Source organism: Ovis canadensis, chromosome 8 (assembly GCF_042477335.2).
Source record: "Ovis canadensis isolate MfBH-ARS-UI-01 breed Bighorn chromosome 8, ARS-UI_OviCan_v2, whole genome shotgun sequence".
Taxonomy (NCBI): Eukaryota; Metazoa; Chordata; class Mammalia; order Artiodactyla; family Bovidae; genus Ovis; species Ovis canadensis.
Genome location: NC_091252.1, coordinates 42664780 through 42682407, shown reverse-complemented (window position 1 = coordinate 42682407; position 17628 = coordinate 42664780). Strand labels below are relative to the sequence as shown.

Here is a 17628-nt window from a genome sequence, read left to right as displayed (position 1 = left end):
TCAGTCCAGATGAGCCCACTGCAGATTCACGTTGTAACGTGAATCCCTATAGCCAAAGATCAGCTCTGGGTGTTCTTTGGAAGGACTGATGCTAAAGCTGAAACTCCAGTACTTTGGCTACCTCATGCGAAGAGTTGACTCATTGGAAAAGACTGATGGTGGGAGGGATTAGGGGCAGGAGGAAAAGGGGACGACAGAGGATGAGATGGCTGGATGGCATCACCGACTCGATGGACATGAGTCTGAGTGAACTCCGGGAGATGGTGATGGACAGGGAGGCCTGGCGTGGTGGCGATTCATGGGGTCGCGGAGTCGGACATGACTGAGTGACTGAACAGAACCGAATGATGTTTTGTGTCCTGTCTCAATTGGTTTGCTAAGTATAGCAATCCAGTAATGGATTGGAGAAAACATCCTAGAGTCATAAATCAGAGGGGACTGGTTAGATGATCTCTAGGGAATAATTTCAAAGTTTAAGGGCAAAAGAGAACTGAATTCGGAAGTTCCTTAAGATCAGAGGAGATGTCTTGGATTTGAGATGGGTCTCCTGATGAAAACAGTGCTTTAACAAGGCTATTCTAGCAAAAGGAAAGAGGGAGGGGCAATCAGTTCAGATACTCCTGCTATAACTGGAAATTAGTGTAAGGAAATGAAAGAGATGGGAGTTAAAAGAAAGGGACAATTCTCGGAGAAACTGCAAAAGGATCAACAGAGGAATCTGGAAAACTGGATATGCAAAGAAAAGCAAAAGAACTTGGCAAAGAGGACCCATGTAGACACTGTTTCATCCAATTACAGGTAGGGTTTTAAGGATATTAAAATTAAAAAAACACAAAAACAAGTCTCTTAAAATGTTTTTGCACTCTTTGAACATTTATCCAAAGGAGTTGAAAATGTGTCCACACAAGAACCTGTACACAGATATTCAGAGCAGTTTTATTCATGACTGCCAAAAGTTGGAGGCAACCAAGATGTCCTTCAGAAGGTGAATGCGTAAGTAAATGGTGGAACATCCAGACAATTCAAAAAATAAATAAGTAAATAGTAATAGCAAAAAATAAATAAGCCATTAAGCCATGTAACAACCTTAAATGCATATTACTAACTGAAGGAGCCAATCTGAAAAGTCTATATAATCTATTAATATGATTCTAACTATAGGTCATTCTGGAAAAGACAAAGCTGTCTCCATAGAGACAGTAAAAAGATCAGTGGTTGCCAGGGGCTAGGGGGAGAAGGGATGAAAAGGGCAGAGTGCACAGACTTTTTAGGGTACTGAAATTACTCTGCATGATACCATAAAAACACATACTGATGGATACAGGTCATCATACATTTCTCCACACTTAGAATGTACAATACCAAGAGTGAGTCCTAAGGTAAGTTATGGACTTTGAGCAACTGTGATGTGTCAATGCAGGCTCATCAACTGTAGCAACTGTATCACTGGAGTAGGGGATGTTGATACAGGGGAGGCAGTGCACATGTAGGGACAGGGAGTACGTAGGAAATCCCTGTCCCCTTCCTTCAACATTGCTACCGACCTACATCTGCTCTTACAGCATTTTTATGCTTTTCCCAAAGAGTCTGGGGATGGCTGTACTGGATTATTACAACACACAAAAGTCTGGAGTGAGCCTTAGACAACCCTCCCAGGTCCCATGAATACAGCATCACTCGGCTCCACCACTAAATGGTCTGAGCCACAGGGAATAAGTGCATCGTTCTCCAAACTTGCCTTGGCTGTCTGTTTCCCTCCAAGTGCAGCCGCAGCTCTCCTAGAACTGCCCCTCCCTTTTAACTCCCATCTCCCTCACCTCCTTACATTTATTTCCAATCATAGCAGGAGTATCTGAACTGATTGCCCCTCCCTCTTTCCTTTTGCTAGAATAGCCTTGTTAAAACACTGTTTTCATCAGGGGACCCATCTCCTCAAGTCCAAGACATCTCCTCTGGTCTTAAGGAACTTCCAAATTCGGTTCTTTTTTGCCCTTAAACTTTGAAATTATTCCCTAAAGATCACCTAAACAATCCTCTCTGATTCATGACTCTAGGATGTTTTCTCCAATCCAATACCCGATCCTTATACTTAGCAAACCAATTGAGACAAGGACACAAAACATCATTAGGCTATAAGAATTCACGTTACAACATGGGCCTGTTTTCTTCCAGATGGCTTTGCTCAAGACACGTCTTCACCACGTATTTCCATGGGAAGCAAAGTCAGCAGGTGTACACCTGCCAGATGTATCAGGCGTCCACAGCAGTCAGCACAGCAGGTATTTTTGGCCCTGGAGCTTTATTTATAATTTAGTGTCTGTTGTTTACTGCAGCAGTGGACAGTCAACCTTCGGAGAGCGGTGCAAGACAGCCTTTGGAGAGTGGACATGCATGTACATGGATGTGTACATATGTACACACTGACGATTTCCTGCTTTCAGGGAATCTAGTTTAATTATTTATTTTTCCATTTGGTTCAGAAGGTCTGAGCCTGGAAGCCCTGTTCTCTGATTTCAGGTATCAGATTACATTAAGGAGAGAAAAGACAAGGCTGGAGGCAAAACAAATCAGGAAAAGACGAAGGAGAAGAAGCAAGCACTGCAGTGACAAATAAAGCTTGCTCAGGAGCTGCCTGCTGGTACAGAATCGGGAACACACTTCTCTTTCCAGACTTCGTGGCCAGAGTCACAGGTAATATTTCACTGCTTGGCACAGAACCCATCATTTTATGCTAGGACAATGAGCCCTTTCATCTTCAGGTAATGATGAACTTGTCCCTGAAATAAATGGCCACATGGGGTCACTAAAGGTGGTTTACAGGCCTCTGGGGACTCTGGCTTTTATGAAGAGCAGGTGAGTCAGCCTTGCTCTGTTCTCCTTGTTGCTCTTTATCCATTAAAACTGTTTAAAGGCTATGAGGTTTTCCAAGTTCAATTTCTGGAACCAGTGTAAGTTGAGGAAAACAGTGCAGACCCCACAGCCCTGGGCTGAGAGGAGGAAAGCAATTTTCCTTGCTTCCTGTCCACTGGCTGCCACTGTCCTCCAGGCTTTGGGGAGGAGTGGTGAGGAGCAGGACACCCTGACGTGAGGCTCTTGACCTGTCAGTTCAGGGCTCCTGGCCCTGGTTTCCACTTCTTTGTGAGATCCTCTGAAAGGTGTGTGGGTGAGTAAAGATCCCTACGTGTCCCAGATGGACCATCAGACCTACGTACAGAACATCATTCTTTTGATTTAATAACCCTGACAGCAACCTGCCATGACAGTCAAGATTCCTTAAAGACTGCCTGTTCTGTGACCCCGAGGCACACACAAAGAAGTGGATCAGCCATCACTGTCATCTGCCAAACCCTGGGAGGAGGACAAAGTCATTTCTACTCCTGCTTGGCTCTCCCCTACATCTGCTTTATTTGCCAAGAACCAAACAACCGCAACAAAACTGGCTAGGACCAAAAGGACGATGAAGGAGCTTGAAAAACAAATGAGGAACGTGCAGATATTTCTTCAGCCAGATTGCTTTCAGGATAAGGTCTGCCCAGTCAACTGCAAATTGCCAACTGGCCAGGCTCCTGGGACAAGTCAGGGTGTTATAGCTTTGGCTATAACAGAAATGCTGAATGCAGCCAAGTGCAGAGACAGGAAAAAACCCAAACAAGCAAAGTGAGTGTGAAAACCCTAAAAAAAAAAAAAAAAGGTATAAAAAGAGTTATGTTTACTTTGGGGAAAACTGATGCCACAAAATTGCAAATGTTTTCTTCCTTTTCTACTAGAACCAAGTAACAAGTTTTGTTTTGTTTTTTTTCCCCTCCATATGATGTAAGATTATACTTTTAGAATTTTATTTTAATCCAGCTTAACAGAAGCGGAATGTAGTCTCAGTTTTAAAACAGCTTTTAAATGTCAGATGTGACTACAGATTTTTCTTTTTAACACTTTTAGTTATCTGTGCTGTGTGTGTTTTGATATATATAGACTAAAGGCTGAATCTATGGTTTTACTTGTTCATGCCGATTTTTCAAATCAACCTAAAAAAACAGCTGGTCCCATCCCCAGAAGAGAGAATCAGGATATAAGATTAATGAGAGTGCCATTTTAGGTGTTCACGTTTCCCTTTGTTCTGAGCATCCGTTTTACCTGTTTATATTAAGTAATTCTGGCTGTAACACAGCACATGTGATTTTCAATATAACATGGCATCATATTTCAGTTTATCAAAAGAAACCCAAATGGGAGTGCGATTTTTAAACTGGACCATGTTGGTGAAAAGACTCTCACCTGGAGATAAAAAGGAAGTAAACTGATAGAAGATCTCGGTGTCCTTCTTCTGGCCGCTGTACCCCACGACGCTGCCGACCTCCAGCGGGAAGGTCTTGAGGAGAGCACCAGTGGCCAGGTCGTGAAGCTGCAGGGTGTTCTTTACGTCATGCAGGTAGCACAGCACCAAGAAGCTGGACCTGACGCAAGCCACCCACTCTGCAAAGATAAGGACGCATAAAACCTAATGTGGCTTTGAAAATTAGCCAGAAACATACTCATTCCACTGAACAACAGTTCTGGGGCTCTACGCTGCGCTCTGTAGCATTGAGACCGGCTGAGTGATTTCATAATTGGCTTTAACTGTTCGTTGCGTTTTCGGCATATCCCTCTAATAAATCACTGCCAATGTCAGGTCCAGAGGTAATAACACATTCTCCACCTGGGACCAGGAGCCTTTGATGATCTCAATAATGTGTGTAATACAACTGACCCTGCTGCCCTATTTTGTGTCCAGTATCATGTTACAGGAGGTACAGAGGGAAAACAACAAAACCTGAATCATGCTCGCATCTGCCAAGATTGTTCATTCAGTAAGAATGTACCAAACCCTTGCTTGGCAGGTGCTTGGCACCCTGCAAGGTGCTGGACAGACCAGCAAGGAGATGAGGTCGCTTCTGCCCTTGAGACACAATCACGTAAAAATATAAGTAGTAACGTGTAAACAAAGGTGAGTGAGTGGCTGGTTGAGATTCAAAATAAGTGGGAGGCCTTGAGCAAGTGGAGTTACAGCTGGGGGGCAGTGAAGGTGGGGTGCCTGGGTGGTGTTGGGGACAGGGCAGCTCTCTGTCGGGCGCGAAGGTAGGAAACGCAACTCAAGGAATGAAGGCCAGAGCTGGGGATAAGAAGAGAGAAAAGAATATGAATGAACCAGCAAGGGCGGACGAACCAGGAGTGAAGCAGGAAGGGAGGAAGACTGGGAAAGAAAACGAGTGAGAAGCCCATTTTCAAGAAGGCTGTTGTCCCTTCTGGGGGTGAGTGGGGTTGGTGGTGGGAGGTCTGAGGGGGTTTGGTGAGCTGGGGGGGGAACTTTAGTTCTGACTCGGTCATTACTGCGGAGCTACTGTTGGACAAAAGGGTGACATACACAGAGGGTGACAGCAGTGACGGACGTATGCACCCCATGGCTGACCAGAAACGGAGTACACGGCGGGTGGAGCAGAACCCCAGGAAGCCAAGCAGGGCCCCACTTGGAGCTGGGGACAAAGTCGGGAGAAGGGTGGCCAAGAAACGAAGGGCATCCCCAGGAAGAGCCACCAGGCCGCGGTGAGGAGGGGGATCTGAGGGTGAGGCAGAGACAGGCGTTCCGCCCCTCCCTTCCCTGTGCCCAGGCACAAGCTTCAGTGTTGTGCTGTCGGTGATGGAGCTGGGAGAGCGGGGGTAAGCGGGCAGAGGAGGAGAGGAGGAAGTGGTGCGGGCAGGCCTGAGCACAATCCACTGTGCTCTGGACGAGACCGGCCAGCGACAAGGACAGGCCATCCAGAGAGACAGGCTGCAGCAAATGCAAGCCAGCACAGGGCTGCAGGGAGCAGCTCAGGAACGTGGAAAACAGGAGCCTTCCTCGGTTTTCATGGTATGGAGCAGGGCAAGGGGCTTTTAATACTGCTTGTGTTTATAACCCAGGAAACTAGCAGCTCACACATATGACATTATCAATGCTCAACAAGACACGGGCCAGAGGGAGCTCTGAGGGCCACCAGGGGCCCCAGTCTCGTCAAGTTCTTTAGGTTCCTACTGCAAACTTCTCAAGTCAGGATATAAAAAACAACTATTACACCTAAGAGTCATTTGCTCATCGGCCAATATGATTTTTTTAAAGTACTTCAAGCAATGTATTTCATGTGGCTTTAATGTTTCAAAGAAAGGAGGTGGGGGGAAGGAAGTAAATTATTTCTGTCAAAAAAAAAATCAATCTGTGTTAACTACGAGCACGTCAGGATTCTAAAACAAAGGGAATACGAAAAGGACAAGGTGATTTGCAGACTGTCGTTAATAAAAGATCTGACTTAACAGCTGTACTTTATGACTCATCTCTAGTTTTTATTCTCAGTAGGGCATTCTGTGCTAATGATATATTGCGAATTTACCTGTGCTTCTCTTTGAATTGATGAGTTCTAGTGAATATTGAAGGCTTCCCCTTTCCAGTGTAAAGAACTTATAACCTTTCAGAGAGAAGGTTATAAAAATACATCACCACTCCCACAAATCTCCGAGCACTGATTTGCATTTCATTAGATCTGCAGGTGAGACAGGATTGTCACCTTAAGGTATAGTTAGAACTGCTTTGGGGCGGTGGGTGGGTGGGGGGCTTTAAAAGGCAGAAAATTCACATGACTTGGGAAATATCTGCATTTCTGATGGTTCCCTACAAGAGAATCACTGTTGCAACCTGACCTTCACCTGAAAAGCACCCAGGGCACTCTTCACGAAGACTTGTGCCACCATCTCCTTTGGACCCACCAAGGCCCGAGGGGCCCTCCGGTGGCAATTAAGAAGTGCGCACCAAGAGCTGGATCTTACCACCCCTGGAGGGGACATTCTGTCTCAGTTTGCACAGAAGCCAAAGTCGTTGCAAACCGGTTTCCTCACATGAAGATGTTAACGGAGAAGGCAGGAAACCTGTTCTAAGATTCTCAGGTCCTTCATCCAACATATGAGGTCCAGAGAGTGAACAGAAGGTTTTGAGACAGATGAACAGGCTTCCTTGGAAAGAGCCCCTGTCCTGTTATTAAGTCCCCTCCCCACCAGGAGAACTCAGCTGAGAGAGAGAGAGCACCGATGCCTAATCCAAGCTGAGAAGCAGGTATGGACAGAGAAGAGCCTGGGATGAGCTGCAGTCCTGGGCTGCAGATGGGGGCTGAGCAGGTAAAGGCATGGACAGGGCTGTCTTGGGTCCCGTCTGATAGGACTGCCCGAGGTGTAAGAGGCCTCCGTACAGAAGCGGGTGGATGGGTGAGCCAGGTGTCCAGGGGCAGAGGGTAGCGCATGAGTGAAGCACTTCTTGAAACTCAGCTGCAATTGTGTGCCCACCTCCTGCTCTACAAGCCAGGCCAGGATGAATTATCTGCAGGCACAGCGCATGCTGCCTTGAGCCAGGGAGGAAGGGTCCTTACTTTTCCAGGATGTGCACCTGGATCTGACTCTAATATATGTGCTCTGAGTCACTGAAAAACCCATGTCAGGACTGCTTCGTCCGACACAGGGCCACTCTGCCGTTTTCACAAAGAATTACTTTCCTGATTATATACCTTATACCTTGCCTTGGAATGGCCCTAGACTTTATCCCTATTCAACCCATCAGAAGTTTACCTCCACAAGCAAACTCTTCCCTGGCTTGAAGGTATTCGACTCTCCTTTTGTGTCAAAAACTGTAGCAAAATTAGTGAGTCTCATTTGAAGTCAAATCCAGCTTTCAGGCAATAAGTAATTTATAAAGCAGTATATCATTTTTGGAAAATCACTGAGAAAGTGAATAAATGGGAATTTAAAGGGGCTGTGAAACATGATGGACTCAGAAGTGATGCTCTTAACACGCTATTGTAGCACAGTGCACACAGCAGCAAGAGCAATGGCTCTCAGTTGAATCTGACAATAATCTCTCTTCTCTTCTGGTAAGAGGACTATAAATCCAGTCTAAGATCTATAATACATAAAATGAACAGCCAAAGTTATTCCAAAGCTAAAAACTAAGGATTCTGAATCCAAATAGTTAAAAAAAATTTAAACATTAGCACTTATTATCAGATAACAGCTACACAAAGACAGCCAGTATTTAGTAAAAAAGCTCCGCCTTTGAAGGTCTGGATTCATACCTTCACAATGTTTATGAAGATCCCACACAATGTTGTGCTAATTATAAAACGTCACATGGTAATACACACTTGGCTGCTCTATTAAGACTTTTCAGGATCATAAGTTGAAGGTTCTTTACCTTGTAACCGGTTACCAGAGACCGAGAGATACACCAGTGTCTTGACATTCTTAGCAGAAACGAAAGCACAGCCTTCAAGCAGCACGCACTCTTACCTAAGACGTCTTTCTCGTGCTCAGGAACCAGCACTTTCCACCTGGACTCCTCGGGGTCCGTGAAGTCAATGTTGATCAGGCGGTAGTTAGGAGAGTGGCGATTTGTCTTGAACGTGAAAACCGTGCCCTCATTGGTCACGTAGTCATACTCTCCTTCGAAGTTGTCGATCAGCTTCACCCACTTCAGGATTCCTGGTGAGGGAGACCGAGCACCTCCGTCACCTCTCTGGGGTTTGAAGTGGTGTGATTTGTGTGTAGGGAGGGGATAGATCTTTTCTGTCTACAGAACACAAAGCAGACACAATGTCTGGAAGATCTAAGGCACGAGATAGAGCGAGGATGACTGTGGGTGAATTTTAAGGTTTCCAAAAACCTCAAAGGAAGCTTTTCCAGAAAAGCCTGGCAATGAAGTTGAGTGGAGGATTCTCTGTCCAAGGAATCTGTCTGAATCCCTGTAATCCAGCACATCCTCTTCTACCTAAGTGGGTGTCAAATCTAAGCACGTCTTTCTACCTCCACTGCCATCATTCCACCCCATCTTCCTTCCCTCTGGTTATGAGCAGTGGCTCACAACTGAGGAAGACCGCATCCCCCCAAGGGACTCCTGGAAATGTCTGCAGACACTGTGGTAGTTACAACTTGGAAAGTGACAGGATGGCTGCTACGCCCTGCCTCTATCTAGTGGGTAGAGGCCAGAGATGCTGTTTCAAGATACAGAATAGCGACTGGACAAAGAGTCAGCCAGCTCTGAATGTCAAGAGTGCATAGCTGGGAAACCCTGGTCTGCAGCATCAGCTTTCCACCTGGTCTTCCTACAACAGTGTCTTAATATCTTACACTGGTTCCAGCTGGTACCCTTCTTAGAAATCTCCCCATGGCTCTCTGAATAAAATCCAAATTCCTTCTTATGGTCTCCATGGTCCTGCATATTAGACGCCTTTCCACTGAGCCAACCTCAGATGCTCCAACTTGTGCCTCACCCCGTCCTCCGGCAACACTGGCCTTTGGCAGGCTCCTTACGACATGCTTCACCTCAGGGCCTATTGTATGCTGCCTTGCCTGCCGGACCCACTCAAAAATCATTTATTCACAGCACTTCTCTCAAGATATACACAGCTGACCCTTGAGCAACACTGGCTCGAGCTGCATGGGTTCATTTATAGGAGGGTTTTTCCCAACGGTAAATACTGCAGTGCTTAACACAGGATCTGTGGTTAGCTGAATTCACGGGTGCAGAGGGACCATGTATCCAGGGGGCTGACTATAACTTCCACGTGGTTCAAGGGTCAACTGTGCCTAATAAGCTTGCTTATAATTTGTCTTTTTTTTTAAATTCACTGCTAGATATTCAGCACCCAAATAGAATGGCACCTTCAAAGGTACAAAATAAAACTGGTGTTGAACGCAAGGGAGAACACTTTCCAATCCTTCTGTTGTAAGAACTAGTCTGCTGAGAGGTCATCACTGCAAAGAAATCTTAAATGCATCCACCATCATCATCATTTAAATGGCTTACTAAATGCCAGTTTTAATACTAAAAAAAATCCACTGGGAAGACATCTGGTTTATAATGTATCAGACATAAATATCCAGAGGACATCTCAAAAATTTTATAAACGAGAAAGCTCTATGACTTCTAAACTGCTCAAAGGCAAGCCAGATCTCAACTATTCTCCAATGAATCTCCTACCTTTAATTTCACAGTGAAACTGCTACATTAATTTGGATAGTTCATTTACATTCCTGGCGATTTTACATTCATTATCTAATTCATCTCCATAACACAACATCTTTATATAATTTGTTGTTGAATTAAATTAATCAGGGAAAATATAATCCCATGGTAGTTTTTCAGTTACACATAACAGGATTAAAACCCCAGCTCCAACCACTATTTAGCTGCATGACCTTGAACAAACTCTTTATCCTTTGCTGAGCCTCACATTCTCAACTACTAAGAAACAGTGAGAGAAATGAGAAAGTTATTATAAAGTAACTACTAATACTCACCCCACAATAAATATTATTTTAAAATAAACTATGGGAATTAAAAATAATAAGATAGGCAGTTAAAAAAAACTTATAGCTTTCCCACATATCTGTAATACCTGCTAGAAAACACTAGGGGCAGTGGGGGACCTCATTTACATTAGAAGCAAAATTAATGAAATACTTAGGAATGTACTTAATAAGAAACGTGGACTCTGTGAGAAAAACTCTAAAATTTTTCTAAAGAATCTTAAAAAACAATAAAACAAAACCGAGTAATTTGAAACATATCCCATATTCTTTGATGGGAAGACTTAATATTTCAAAGATGCAAATAATTCCAGAAGAAATCTATAAACTTAACACAATTCCAAATGCTTTTTAGGGAATCTGACAATACTGTTTAAAGTTCATCTGGAAGAATAAGCACTTAAGTACAATGGATATATTTTTGATGACAAAACAAGAAAGAACTTCTTGTCTTGCTCTCTACCCCTTGAAGGTAATCCTTTCATGGTAATCACTTTCTCATCTGTCTTTGTTCACTTTTTGCCTTAACATGCAGCCATGAACACTATAGTCTAATTTAGCCTCATTTTTAAATTTCTAATATAATGAAACCATACAACATGGATTTTTTGAGTCTGATTTCTTTCTATTCTTGGTGTCTGATCTGACAGTGTCTTTGTAAGATTATTTATCCTCTGGTTATCATTATTGACTTCTGGTTAAATCCTACAGTATACAAAGAACATACTCTGTATGATTTCAATCTTTTTAAAATTGTTGACAAAAATTTGTGGCCTAATTTTTCTTTAGTGACTTTAAAATGTTTATATAACTGAAAAGAATGTGTATTTTTCAGATTTATGCTGTGAAATGCTGTTGCTGTTTACAAAATGAAGCAGGGCAAAAGCTAACAGAGTCTTGTCAAGAGAATGCACTTGATCAGAGCAAACACACTTTTTCAACAACGCAAGAGATGGCTCTACATATGGACATCACCAGGTGGTCAATACCAAAATCAGACTGATTATGCTCTTTGCAACCAAAGATGGAGAAGTTCTATACAGTCAGTAAAAACAAGACCGGGAGCAGACTATGGCTCAGATCATGAGCTCCCTATTGCAAAATTTATACTTAAATTGAAGAATGTAGGGGAAACCACTGGGTCATTCAAGAACAACCTAAATCAAATCCCTTATGACTATACAGTGGAAGTGACTGATATTCAAGGGATTAGATGTGGTAGACAGAGTGCCTGAAGAACTATGGATGGAAGTTTGTAACACTGAACAGGAGGTGGTGACCAAAACCATCCCAAAGAAAAAGAAATGCAAGACTGAAAAGTGGCTGCCTGAGGAGGCTTTACAAGTAACTGAGAGAAAAAGAGAAGTGAAAGGCAAGGGGGAAAGGGAAAGATATGCCCAAAGGAATGCAGAGTTCTAGAAAACAGCAAGAAGGAAAAAGAAGGCCTTCTTTAATAAACAATACAAATAAATAGAGGAAAACAACAGAACGGGAAAGATCAGAGATCTCTTCAGGAAACTGGAGATATAAAGGGAACATTTCATGCAAGGATGGGCACGATAAAGGACAGAAATGGTAAGGATCTAACAGAAGCAGGAGATATTAAGAAGAGGTGGCAAGAACACACAGAAGAACTGTACAAAAAAGGTCTTAACGTCCTGGATAACCACGATAGCGTGTCACTCATCTAGAGCCGGACATCCTGGAAGGTGAAGTCAAGTGGGCCTTAGGGAGCACTAAGAACAAAGCTAGCAGAGGTGGTGGAATTCCAGCTGAGCTATTTAAAATCCTAAAAGGTGATGCTGTTCCAGTGCTCCACTGAATATGTTAGTAAATTTGGAAAACTCAGCAGTAGCCACAGGACTGGAAAAGATCAGTTTTCTTTCCGATCCCAAAGAAAGGCAATGCCAAAGATTGTTCAAACTTTTATGATTATGCTCATTTCACATGTTGGCAAGGTTACACTCAAAATCTTTCAAGCTAGGCTTCAGTAGTACATGAACTGAGAACTTCCAGATGTACAAAAGCTGGATTTAGAAGAGGCAGAGGAAGAGATCAAATTGCCATCATTCACTGGATTACGGGAAAAGCAAGGGAATTCTACTTCCGCTTCACTGACTATGCTAAAGCCTTTGTGGATCTAAAGACTTGTGCTAAAGACGGTGTGGGTCACAATAAACTGCGGGAAATACTTATAGAGATGGGAGTACCAGACCACCCTACCTCTCTATTAAGTAATTTATTAATCTTTTGTTTGAATCTAAATATTTATTGGCTTAAGGGGCCATTTTTTCTATCAGGTAAAAGGTCTGATTGTAGATTTGTCTGTCATTAGTTGTATTTCTGTTAATTTTTACTTTCTGTATTTTGAAAGTACACTGTTAGATACATACACAATTAGAATTATTATATCTAAATAAAACTGAACTTTTTATGATTATGAAGTTTTATCTCAAGTAATGTATCTTGCTTTAAAGTCTACTCCAATATTAAGACAGCTGCATCATTTTCATTTTAACAAATTTGGCCAGTTGTCTTCTGAAAAATGGATGGTCTCAGTATGTTCTTCTCCATGCCTCCTAACCACTCAAATGCTTTCCATCTCTCTGTGGGTTGCATTCTATGTAATTTCTTTTTATATTCACTTTCACAAATTCTCTCTTCAGCTATGTCTCATCTCTTCTCTAACCTAATAACCTAACTTTTAACATTAATTATACTTCTAATTTTAGAAGTTCTACTTAGCCCTCTTCCAAATGTTTGGTCATTATTTATAATATCTTGTTTCTTGCTTATGTTTCCAAGCTTCTCATTTATTTTTTTTTAAAGCAGCATCACTGTTTTTATTTTTTATTTTTAGCATCACTGTTTTTAAAAGTGCATTTACACAATTATTTTATGTTCAGTTCAGTTCAGTTCAGTCACTCAGTCCAACTCTTTGCGACCCCATGGACTGCAACCTCCCTGTCCATCACCAACTCCCAGAGTTTACCTAAACTCATGTCCATTGAGTCGGTGATACCATCCAACCATTTTATCCTCTGTTGCCCCCTTCTCCTCCTGTCTTTAATCTTTCTCAGCATCAGGGTCTTTTCCAATGAGTCAGTTCTTCATATAGGTGGCCAAAGTATTGCAGTTTCAGTTTCAAAATCATTCAGTTCAACATCAATAGGAATCTGATAATTCCGCTCTGGTGTGACTCTGTTGGCTCTGCTTCTCATGGTGGTAAACTTCTTCATCTGATCTGTGATTTCTGATTGTGAATTGATTTCCCTTGATAGGCCATCTGTGAGAATTCTTGGAGGCCTGGGTTGAAGGGACATTATTTCAGAAAAGATCTGCATCTGGCTTCTGTTTGCTTCTTGGGAGGCAACCAACCTGGGAGCACTTTAAATTGTTGGCATGGAGATTTCTGGACCCCATAGAGAGAATCAAGCCAATGTGCGCACATGTGAATGCCAGTCCTTCTGTTTTAGGAGACTTCAAATCCTGCCTCCAAGACAGAGACAGGCAGGTTTCCTTACTACACACCCTGCCTCTCCCCAACTTCCCACTCCACTGTTGGCAGGTCTATTTCTCAGTAATCCATACACCACCACCAAAGGGAATCTCAGACTCAAAACCCAGCAGAAACACTCTGAGACAAGCCAGCTTACATCCCAGGATTCCTGCTTTCATTCTGTCTTTGGTCTCTACGATTTCTCTTCTTTTGTGCCAATTAGCCATATATTTAGTAGATGCTTAATTAACTTTTTACAACATTTGGGTTGTTTCAATTAGACTATTCAAGTAGATTATTATATCACCTGGTACATTCCCACAAACTAAAGTCCTTCAATTAACTGTTATAAATAATTAAGTTCCAAATCTGAGTCAAACATTTTTCTTTTTCCAGTGACAAATTGCTGACCCCCAAAGCAGGTGACCCATTCAAAGACAAACGCATCTTAGTTTACGTAAAAAAAACACTTTAAAATGAAACCCAAAGACTATTATTCCTTATAAGACAAAGTAAAAAAAAAACTGGTTGGCAATACAAAATTTGCAGAGAGTCAGAAAGCTACATTTGTTTATTATAAGAATGATGAAACAATTTTCTGGACTGTGACATTTGTAAGCACAAAGTCTTAGTTCAGGGAAATGTCAGATTCCTTAAATGTTCCCCTGACAATGAAGCATTTCCTGATGTGAAACCTTTATTTCTCAAAGTAACCATCTTACGGTTTCTGACGAAAAGGTCTTACAGCCATTGCCATGGTATTTACTATGACCCTACTTTTCCCTGCCTATAAAAAAGTCACTGAAACGTCTACCAAAGGCAAAACACAGCATAAATTTCTGTACAGTCAGGTGAACCTGAAGATGTCATGCACTTGTTTTAAATAATCAAGCTCCAAATAGTGCTAAAACAATTTTTAAAAGTTTGTGGTCATTATCTGCCACCAATTTCTGAGACACTGACTTTAGTCGTAAGCGCACACAAGTCAGACTTAGGAATGTGGCTGGATTTATACAAATCCAGCTCTAATATGAAAAGCTGTTCAGAGCACCAGCTCACAGGGCAGCACATTCAAAACAAGGGCTCATAGAATCCTTTGGCTCTCTGGGAACCCATGCTGCTCAGGCTTTGGCCAGGAGATAATTCAAGAGAAATGGTGTTCCAGTTGAACAATGGAACTCATTCCATTTTGTTATTCACAAGTTAAAACATTATTGACTTAATTTTAAAAAAAAAATGGAGTTACTTAAAAGAGAGAGAGAGGTGGCTAAACTCTCAAACCATCTCACTTTTGCCCACCTCTTCTGAAGTATTTTTGTGTGTAAGTGGTTCTTCCCTTTGAAGTCAACAGAATTTGATTCCCAAACTTCTCTACACTGAAGTTGAAATTACTTTTTATAAATCTGTTTCTTGGTGGGGGAAAGATTAGTTTACTGAGTGAAGGTGAGCGTAAAATATCTAAAACTTTCTCTAGAGCAATTCATTACTTGTATTGCTTTCTTTGAAAATCAATGTTATTACGTATATTCCATAGAAAATGTTTTATAAGCTCTCTCATACACTGACAGAACACGGAGGCCTTGGCCTCTGACAACAGTTAACAAATGCAGAGCAGACACGGGTCACGCTCCAGGACTGAGGAGAGCAGAAGGCTGCTGTTCTCTCTGGCCTGATGCCTTCATTCTGTCGCACCTGCCACACGGTGATGGCTAAAACTTGGGTATGGAATCCAACTGACCTGGGTCTGAATCTTTCAACAGCATCAGAAAAGCTAACTGGCCTCACCCTTCTCAGTTTCCTCAAGGTAACAGCACAGGCTCCTTAGAGGCTGTTGAAAAGACAATGGGGTATATAGAACTTGGCACACAGGAAATGCTAAGAAACTACTCACTACCATCCCAGTGCTGGTTATCACCCCAGTATTCCTCAAATGACAAAAATAAGCAGAATGTGGCTTCAGAACAGCACTACTTATTTGCTAACAGTGAACTTATAAAAATCTAATTTCCATCTCTCAGGGTACACAGCCATTTTCCTTTATAATCACTAACTTAAAAATTGGTAAAATTTTTAATTTTGTCGCTAGTTCTTCATATTTTACTTCAAAATTAATGTTTTTTTTCTTACTTTTATACTGTCTTTGGATGTTCCAATTCTTTGGGGCTGCTGGCATTCTCACTCAGAAACACAACTTATTTTCTGATAACTCCCTGTCTCTCACAGAAGCCCTCCTCCTTAGTCTGACTTTTTAATACTCTGATGACTTTGCTCAACTTGAGACAACTCATCTGTTTCAAGTTCCTTGAATGTTTATTTCCCCCCACCCCCACCTTTCCTCTCCACTTCCGAAAGATGGCCAGCCCCACCAGGCATGAACATGGGAGTCAAAATTGTCCCAGATACCCAGAAACAAGAGGTCACCTGCCTTGCATTGCAGAGATGGCTGAGTGAATAATTTAAGTGTCTGACAAACCCTAAGCTTCCTTGTGTAGCACTATGTTAGCATGTAGTGTAGATTGATTTCTAATGCAGGTGAAAGCCAGTTTTCTTTACTGACATGAAAGCATTAAGATGAAGACATGGTGAATGCTAAAAATTTTATCAATCTAAAATGATCAAACTTTCCGCAAAAAAAGGTAAAAAGCTGAGAGACAGGTTAGTAACAGTCTGGATGAAACTTAAGATAAGCTTCTATTTCCTTACAAAAATCAGCATGTCAGCATCACTCATCTTTTCCTCCAGTGTTGTTGCTCAGTTGCTCAGTTGCTCAGTCATGTCCAACTCTGCAACCCTATGGACTACAGCACCCCAAACTTCCCTGTCCTTTGTTATCTCCCTGAGTTTGCTCAAACTCCTGTCCATTGAGTTGGTGATGCCATCTCATCCTCTGTTGCCCTCTTTTCCTCCTGCCCTCAATCTTCCCAGCATCAGTGTCTTTTCTAATAAGTTGGCTCTTTGCATCAGGTGGCCAAAGTATTGAACTTCAGCATCAGTCCTTTCAATGACTACTCAGGGTTGATTTCCTTTAAGATTGACTGGTTTGATCTCCCTGTTGTCCAAGGAACTCTCAAGAGTCTTCTCCAGCACAATTCAAAAGCATCAATTTTTCAGTGCTCAGGCCTTCTTTATGGTCCAGTTCTCACACATCAGGGTCTCATACATGACTACTGGAAAAATCATAGCTGTGACTGTACGAACTTTTGTTGGCAAAATGATGTCTCTGCTTTTTAATATGCTGTCTAGGTTTGTCACAGCTTTTCTTCAAAGGAGCAAGCATCTTTTAATTTCATCCCTAAATGCTGTGTCATGAGCAAAGACCACTTGAGGTCCATTTTAAGGATGATCACACTGAAGCAGAATGGTGTTAAGTTACCGACAACAAAGATTTTAGACGCTCAGAGTTCTTTGCACCTAACAATTACTTCTTATGGATCCTATTTAAAAACTTCTTACATAGTTGCACGTTTATTCAGAATAGGGCCAAATGGTGTTTTGCTGCTGATCATCCTATAAAATAGGGGGGAAAGTACCCAACCTGCTACAGAAAAATGAAAGAACCCAAAAGAAAGGGGAACAAACAAAAGACAGACAGCAGAGAGGAGTGAGAGGGGATTTAGAGTTTCCAAACCTCAGACAGGTCCTAACTCTGGGCCTGGACATGCATGCTTGGTGACAGCACCGCTGGTGCTTGGTGACAGCACCATTGATAACCTTGACGCTGTGCACTGGCTGTTTCGTGGCCTCCGTCCAACTGGCGGGGAGCACACATCCGG

At 42.3% G+C, this 17628-nt stretch overlaps 1 protein-coding gene across 1 annotated transcript in view; it reads right to left on the bottom strand.

The window, feature by feature from the left end:
* Positions 1 to 17628, bottom strand: part of PREP (prolyl endopeptidase) — a 143953-nt gene that overhangs the window by 58276 nt on the left and 68049 nt on the right. Inside the window, exons 8-9 of the mRNA XM_069598252.1 lie at positions 8338 to 8529; positions 4273 to 4470 (exon numbers count right to left, since the gene is read on the bottom strand). Coding sequence (XP_069454353.1) covers positions 4273 to 4470; positions 8338 to 8529 — 390 coding nt within the window. The remainder of the gene's footprint in view (positions 1 to 4272; positions 4471 to 8337; positions 8530 to 17628) is intronic.